This window comes from Lactuca saligna, chromosome 6 (genome assembly GCF_052625555.1).
Source record: "Lactuca saligna cultivar CGN05327 chromosome 6, ASM5262555v1, whole genome shotgun sequence".
In the NCBI taxonomy this organism is placed as follows: domain Eukaryota; kingdom Viridiplantae; phylum Streptophyta; class Magnoliopsida; order Asterales; family Asteraceae; genus Lactuca; species Lactuca saligna.
In genome coordinates this window covers 47,076,483-47,084,752 of record NC_136422.1, presented here as the reverse complement: position 1 = coordinate 47,084,752, position 8,270 = coordinate 47,076,483, and the positions used below count along the sequence as shown (strand labels likewise).

At 37.4% G+C, this 8,270-nt stretch overlaps 1 protein-coding gene across 1 annotated transcript; it reads left to right on the top strand.

Annotated features, from left to right (window-relative positions):
* Window positions 1-1,960: 1,960 nt before the first annotated feature.
* On the top strand, window positions 1,961-6,508 carry LOC145002517 (receptor-like protein EIX2). The gene is made up of 3 exons (XM_078961772.1): window positions 1,961-4,615; window positions 4,688-4,743; window positions 5,911-6,508. The coding sequence occupies exons 1-3, from the start codon at window positions 1,961-1,963 to the stop codon at window positions 6,506-6,508; spliced, it is 3,309 nt and encodes a 1,102-aa protein (XP_078817898.1).
* Window positions 6,509-8,270: the final 1,762 nt, after the last annotated feature.

Genomic DNA, 8,270 nt, shown 5'->3' with positions numbered 1-8,270 from the left:
CTTGCTCAATCAAATAGCCATATGATGGCAGTTTGTAGATTTTTATGAAATAAATAGTAAATGAAGTAATATTTTTTTTTCAAGAATTAGGCCAACTTTAATGTGTGATATTTAATTTGCAGGAGCTTAATTTAGGAAAACAGAAGGTAACATATTTCAGATGCTCAATTTTTGTTGCAAAAAGAAAACTTCTGTCTCGTATATATATTTTGAGTAACTAGCATTTTTTGTTCCGTGACTGTAGTTGCTTTTGATAATTTTGGTCCTTATTTGAGGTTTTTGTAACATTTTTGGTCCATGTTCCAAGTAAAACAACTATGTTTCGTACCCAATTTAAAATATAGTCATTTTATTTTGGAACACGGACCAAAATTGAAACATAAACCTTTTTGAGACCAAATATGAAAAAAATATCAGCTATAATCACGGGCCAAAATTGTAATTTATTCTATATATTTTTTCTTCATAACAGATAAAAACACCGCAAATAGACGTATTCATCCAAAAAGAAGCCAATGTAAATACTACAAAAACTAAAGGCTGAATTATGGATAAGTTAGGTTTTTTTAGTTTTTGTTATTGAGTTGTCTTTCGTATTTGGAGCACATGGCCCCTGAATGACTACAGATGACTACAGACGAACAAGTTTATGAGAAAGAAACAGCTGAGAATACCATATGAACTTGCATTATTTTCCAATTCTCCTAAAAGATGGAAAAATATATTACTTATTATTTATTAATGTTCCAAACTTACTATGAAATCTTTATTCAATATTTGCTAGGAGAGTAGAATGTTTAGAATTAGAGTAACATTTTTGGTCCCTAAGTATACACCAGACAGTTTTCTCTTGCAATTTGCTCCTTATTAGAGGTTCTTCTAATGTTCTCTGTCATTGTTCAAAGTAAAATACTATATTGGTCCCCGAGTATAACTGATTTTTGCAATTTTGATCCCAAAATAGTCATCTTTTACTTGCTATAGGAACAAAAACGCTATAAAAACTTCAAATAAAGGCCAAATTTACAAGAGAAAACATTTGGGGACCAAAGCTGAAAAGATCAGCTATAGCCAGGGACCAAAAACGTAATTTTTGCAATATGATGATGCGAAGTAAAAGAGTGACGCATAAAGGTTGGTTGCTGGTATTATAGAAAATTTTGGATTTTTCACTTTGTGTGATTATTTTGTATATATTTATTTGCTATTGCTATGGTGAATAGAAAATAAAAAATTATCTTTTTTTGGGTTCAGACGTTGTGTGGCTAGATTTAGATTCAAGAAAATGAAAACTTGTTTGAGATTGAAGTTGTTAAGATGGTTGAAGATGGTTAAGCATTTAAGCTTCTGTTGACCAAAAACGTTGACAAAGAATCACAATGAATATCATTTGGTCCACATAGGGCAGCTGAAAAGATCTGGTCTTATAGGGAAACTCCTCTCAGTATAAAAATAACATTTTTTTTTCCAAGGCAGCTACTTTGTCTACTATTTAAGTTGTGTGATTTTGATATTTATATAAGGTTTAATGTCACTATTTTGGCCATGAACTATTGGCGTTTTGTTGTTTAAGTCTCCAATCATCTAAGTGTATTGATTGTAATCTAATGTTTTTAATCGAGTGAGTATCAATCAGGGTAGCATGGTAATATCATTTTTATCAATGAAAAAGACCACAATTAAGTAATGCATGGATAAACTTGGTTTCATTCATATATGTCTACAAAAATCAAAATTTTGAAGCAATTTATTTCAACGCGTCATCTTTCATTTGTCTTATAGTTTGGTTCCAGTTTCAACGAAATTAAGTATTGTATGCCCCACACAAGTAGGCCTGCAATTTGAGGCCACACACTTACTAAGCAATGATTCTCACATCAAGACTATATAAACCCTGATGGGGGCAGTTCATATAAGCATCAATACAATCCAAAAATCACCAAGATTTTCCGTTCACATTATGAATCTTTGTGTTTTTATAATCATCTCGATTCTCTTGCTATTCACGACTACAACTGCCAGCCAATTGGTAGCAGGGGGAGAAGAAGGAGGAGATGATAGAAATGGTGCTAATATGAACAAGTGTCTGGAAAAGGAGAGACTTGCTCTCCTTCTTTTCAAAGCTCCCCTTTATGATCGCCGAGGCATTCTAGCTTCATGGAGAGCTGACAATCATGACTGCTGCAAATGGAGAGGAGTCACCTGCAGCAACCAAACAGGTCATGTCACAGGGCTTGATATCAGTCATTTTGATCTTGGAGGTGAGATTAGCCATACGTTTCTTAACTTAACTTGCTTGAATCATCTTGATCTTTCCTACAATTCTTTGTTGAATGGAACCATTCCCAGGTCAATTGGTTCATTGACTCGATTAAGGTATCTTGATCTTTCCTACAATCATCTTAATGGAACCATTCCCGGGTCCATTGGTTCCTTGACCGAATTAAGGCACCTTGGCCTTTCCGATAATTCTTTTTATGGAACCATTCCTCAAGAGTTTGGAAACCTCACCAACTTGCAATACCTTAACCTTGGATCCGTTGGAAGGTACAGAGTTGAAAACATAGAGTGGTTGTCGCATCTCTCACATTTGGAGTGGCTAAGAATGGATGGGATTTCCCTAGCCAAACAAAATTACTGGGTAGATGTAATTCTGAGTCTCCGGAACCTCTCATATTTATCTTTAGAGGGATGTGAGTTGTCAAAGATCATATATCCATATTCTTTGTTTCTCAACTCCTCTTTTTCATCTGTTGAGTCCCTTTATCTCGGTGACAACAATCTCACTTCATCCATGTATCGTTGGTTGCTACCATTAACCAGCAATAAGCTTCGTTTTCTTTATCTCTCTAGCAACATGTTAGATGGGATACCTAAATATCTTGGTAACCTCTGTAGTCTGGAAACTTTGTACTTGAATAACAACTCTGCAGTGATTAAATTTCCTGATTTTCTCAACAACTTGTCCGGATGCACATCGCATACATTACAACTGTTGTATGCTATTGGAAGCCAATTTACAGAGTCAGTTTCCGATGAGATCCAAAAGTTTTCATCCCTAAAGTCCTTGGACCTGTCTCATAATCACTTAAATGGAAGTATAAGTGAGAAACTGTGGGAGCTACCCAGGCTTCAAACTCTTGACGTTTCTTTTAATAATCTTAGAGTTCCTTCCACATATCACTTGTCAAGCCTTTCTTACTTACAGTCTATTGATATGAGGTCTTGCAAGCTGTTAGGGCCTCGCTTCCCCAAATGGATTCAGACATTCAAACGTCTCACCCGTCTTGATATTTCCAATGCTGGTATTTCAGACACAACTCCTCTGGGGTTTTGGGACATGTGGCCTTATCAATTAGATTATCTAAATCTCTCTTCCAACAACATTAACGGGAAAGTACCAGATTTATTATCAAATTTTGCCAAATATTCAGCGATAGATTTGAGTTCAAACAACTTTTATGGTCCAATAACAAATGTTTCTTCCACTTTGTTATCATTAAATCTTTCCAAAAACAATTTCTCTGGAGGAATCGCATTTATATGCCAAAGTTTTGATGGGTTATTATTTCTTGACCTCTCTGATAACTCATTTATCGGACAACTCCCGGATTGTTTGCGGCATTTCAAAAGACTAAAAGTTCTTAATCTCAGACACAATAATCTATTTGGGAGACTTCCTCCCTCTGTTGGATCTATGACAGAACTTGAGGTGTTATATTTGTCCAAGAACAACTTCTATGGAGAATTGCCTTTGTCATTAAAAAATTGCACCAGCTTAAAGTCGTTGAATTTGGGGGCCAACAAGTTTTCTGGTAATGTGCCTGTCTGGATTGGGGAAAACTTATCAGGTTTGTATGTTCTTATCCTAAAATCAAACAACTTCTTTGGAACCATCCCACTACAGTTATGTCAATTATCCAATCTTCAAATTCTAGACTTGTCAATGAACAATCTCCATGGAATCATCCCCTCATGTTTGGGTAATCTTACAAGCATGGTTCAACAAGAATTCTTACAAGGTGTAGAGTTTTATAAAACTTCAGTAAATTATTCTTATGAAATTGAGACATATGTTGACCATGCGATAATTCAGTGGCAAGGTGATGAACGAGAATTCTTTAGCACATTGAAATTGTTAAAGAGCATTGACCTGTCAAGCAACGACTTAACAGGAAATATCCCGTATGAAATTACTAATCTCTATGACTTGATTGCCCTGAACTTGTCAAAGAACAAACTATCTGGAGAAATTCCATCGACAATTGGTGAGATGAACAACCTTTTGACTTTGGATTTATCTAGAAACAGTTTTTCAGGGAGGATACCATCAAGCATGTCTCATATGAGTTTACTGAATTACCTAGACTTGTCTTTTAATAACTTGTTGGGGAGAATCCCATTTAGCACTCAACTTCAGTCCTTTGACCCTTCAAGATATGATGGAAACACAGGACTATGTGGACTTCCCCTTCCCAAGAATTGCCCTGTAGATGAAAAATCAAAAGTACCACCTCCTGCTGGTAAAAGTGAGGGTGATGAGGAAGACATAGATGAAGTTCAAAGATGGTTTTATATTGGTGGGGGGATGGGTTTTGCTACTGGATTTTGGATAGCATGTGGGGCTTTACTTCTCAATCGTCATGGGAGACATTTTTATTGTTTTTGTTTTTTTATTTTATGATAGCTTCAAAGACTAGATTTATGTGAAGGTGGTGGTATTCAATTATTCATTGCAAATTTGTAAAAAGGGTATTCATTGTAATTTGGCAGAGGTTTTGAAGTCCCTGATATCAATAAATTTGCTAGTAACACCATGAGTGGCTATTTTCCCCGTGTTGTATGAAATTAGACATCCACAAAACTTTATATGTTCTGTATTGGAACATATAAAAACAAGATGAAAATTAGAGGTGTAAAAAAACCGCTTTGAAAAAGAACGGAAACCAAACCGGAAATGTTTAGGAAAAAACCAAGCGGTTTAGTATTGTTTTGATATATTATACATGTAACCGTTTTTCCTAAAAAAAAAAACCCTAATCATATAATATACTAAATCTAAACCCCTTTAGGGAGCTGTAAATTGATTTCATTGGCTCTTTTTTTTTCTCTTAATTTCTTTTTTTGTTTTCCCTTTTCTCTTTTTGGAGATAGTGGATTACACGTGCTGTCAAGTACACAGAAACTCTCTACGTGTTGGGTGTTCTTCGTTTCTCCTGTTGACTCAGCTGATTTCACCGACTCTTAGCCTCGGTTTTCCTTCTGTTTTCACTTCATCGCCTCCATTGAATTCTGGATGCTTCCCACCGCCTCTCCAAAACCCCCCGTCTCCTCCCTGAACGCATCGGCATCCCTTCTATGTAACCTCCAAATCCCGATGTCTCTCCCTGAACGCATCGACATCAACATCCCTTCTATCTAACCTTGGAAATTGCTGCCTCTGAATGCTCCATCGATTATCACCCCTATCGTCGGCGTCAGGGTGCGGCCACCAACTGAACATCGGCCATGGGCCCCGGTAAAACGAGGATGACCGGTGATGCCCAACAAAAACCCACCAGAAGAGAGCTTCAGTTCAAGTATTCGACCGATTTCATTTTCTGGGCCTACCGTAATAACCAGCACGCCACCGTCCGGGCCGTCTCTGTTGAAGTAATTCAGAAGTTGTTTTATTATTAAGCACGTTTCTTTTGTTTAGGAAGAATAAATCAAGGCCATGTAAGAATGTCTTACCTGGTCTCTAGCTAGTAGTTAGTATTCCCAGTTTTTCTGAATTTTTCATTGGTTTAAATACCTAGGCATTGTGTACGTTGGAATCATCTCTTTCAGTTGAATAATACATCACAAAACCTTTACCTAAATTACCCCTCTGTAAAATTTCTTTTGTCCCCTGTTACTTCTCTTCTGCAGGAACCTTGTGAAGAGCCTGTCAAAACCAACAAAGTGGTATCAGAGCCTAACCTCGTGTATGCCGAAGTATCAATCTCGTGAAGAGATGTCAGGAAGCAATGACAATGGTGAAAAAGATGGGCAAATCACCCTCCACTATCCAATGTTATCTAGGAGTAATTACGGGGCATGGGAAATCAAGATGCGCATGTTCATGCAAGCCCATGGTGTATGGGATGTTGTTGAGCCTCGAATAGCCAACACGGTGGTGGAGGTAAAGAACGACAAGATGGCACTAGCGGTCATTTACCAAGGGATTCCTGAGGAGTTTGTAATGTCACTATTTAAGAAGAAATCGGCCAAAGAAACATGGGAAGCCCTGCGAACGATGTTTGTAGGGGCAGATAGAGTGAAGACTGCAAGAGTCCAGACCTTGAAAGTTGAGTTTGAGGCCATGATCATGAAAGAGACAGAAAGTGTTAACGATTTTTCCGTGAAGGTAATCAATGTAGTGAGCATCATGCGCACTCTGGGAGAAACTGTAGAAGAAGGCTGTGTAGTGAAGAAGTTGCTCAGGGCAGTATCGTCAAAGTTCCTTCAAATTGCCTCAACTCTTTAGCAATTTGGGGACTTGGACACAATGACTGTGAAAGAAGTAATAGGCCGATTGAAAGCTCATGAAGAGAGATTGAAAGGGCATGGAGAAATTGATGATCGAAAACTGCTCTTGACTCATCAAGAGTGGTCCGAAAGAACAAAGAAAAGCGGAGAAGGTGACTCCAAATCTAAGTCGAATCGAGGAGGATTTGGAGGCTCACTAGGTCGAGGCAGAGGTAGAGGTCGAAATAGTGGTGGTCGTGGCGGTCGAGGAAGAGGTGGCTCACATCACCAACGAGAAGGAGGTAATGGAGCATCTGGCAGTCAAGATAAAAGTGGGATACAATGCTATAACTGCCAGGAATTCGGGCACTACGCAGCTGAGTGTAAGAATCCAAAAAAGGAGAGGAGCCATGAAACCAACTTGATACAAGAAGACAACGAACTTGCATTGCTATTTTCCTCCCTTGAAGATAAAGAAGAGGTTGGTGAAGTATTCCTAAATGAAGAGAAGGTGAACCCAAAACTGAAAACTAAAGGTGGGGACTCAAATTAGTCGATGCTATGGTATCTCGACACAGGTGCAAGCAATCACATGACCGGTGATATAGAGAAGTTTCGTGATCTGAATAAGAAAATACTGATGGGTTATGAGTAAAACATCATTTCTATGGTGTACATGTAAACCCTAATAGCTTTTGGATCTAGTTTATCTAATGAACATGCAATTGAATATCCAAAGCTATAAACCCTAGATCTAGCATACAATTAATCATATTAACATAAGATTGGGGTTTAGATCTTACCTTGATTGTTATGTAGCAATAACAATCTCAAATCCTCCTTTGTAATGGCTTTAGAAAGCTTAGAGTCACAAGTGTCACTCCTCTAATGGCTCACAAACACCAAGAGCAAGAGGATGAAGAATAAGAAGAGGGGAGACACCCAAAAACGGCTGGAAACCCTAATCAATTAGTTCACCAGGTTTTTGAGTCTCAAGGGTCCTTTAAATAGTGTGGCTATTAGGGTTATCTAACAAGGAAACCCTAATTTGACTGCTTAGGCCCTAAGAAACCCATGAACTCCCTCCTTAGAGGCCTAGGACGATTTCTAATGGGTTTCCCCATAGAATTCATCTACCCCTCTAATATGGAGTTTATTAGCCCAATATTAAACTATCATACAATTGATAGTTCTAGTCCCTTAAGTTTAATTAATGTCTTTTAGCCACAAAACTAATTCTTAATTAATTATTGACTAAATTAATTAAACAATATGATTTCTCCTTTAATATATTATTCTCATAATATATTAATAAATCATAATTAATTCTCTCTCTCCATAATCCATCCTATCAAGTTGCTTTGGTGAAGGCAACCCAAAAGGACCATGTACCATCCGGTCAAGTACATACCAAAATAGTTATGGACTTAGACATTAATCTAACAGTCTCCCACTTGGATAAGTCTAATAACTATTCTGCGTATGACTTCAGATCTCTGCAATCGTAGCTTTCAAAAGCCGTTGTCAACTCTTATCTTATCAGATATGCGTCCTTTAGATAAGGGATCATATATTCCTCCATTCTAGATATTGTATAGAATGAGACATGGATTTAAATCATTCTCTATGTCTATATGTTGTTTTCCAATTTCTAATTTATGACGACTGACAACAGACTACAAATTGAATACATTAAATTAGTCCCGGCTTGGCCAAGCGCTTAGGATGTCATCACTAAATCATCGAGGGGCCCACAGATATCGCTTTCATCCCACTTTGGA

Coding starts and splice junctions, on each gene's coding strand:
- LOC145002517 (XM_078961772.1), top strand. CDS start 1,961: ATGAATCTTTGTGTTTTTATAATCATCTCGATTCTCTTGCTATTCACG. Junction 4,616..4,687: donor TTGCTACTGGATTTTGGATA/GCATGTGGGGCT, acceptor ATTTTATGATAG/CTTCAAAGACTAGATTTATG. Junction 4,744..5,910: donor CAATTATTCATTGCAAATTT/GTAAAAAGGGTA, acceptor TCTCTTCTGCAG/GAACCTTGTGAAGAGCCTGT.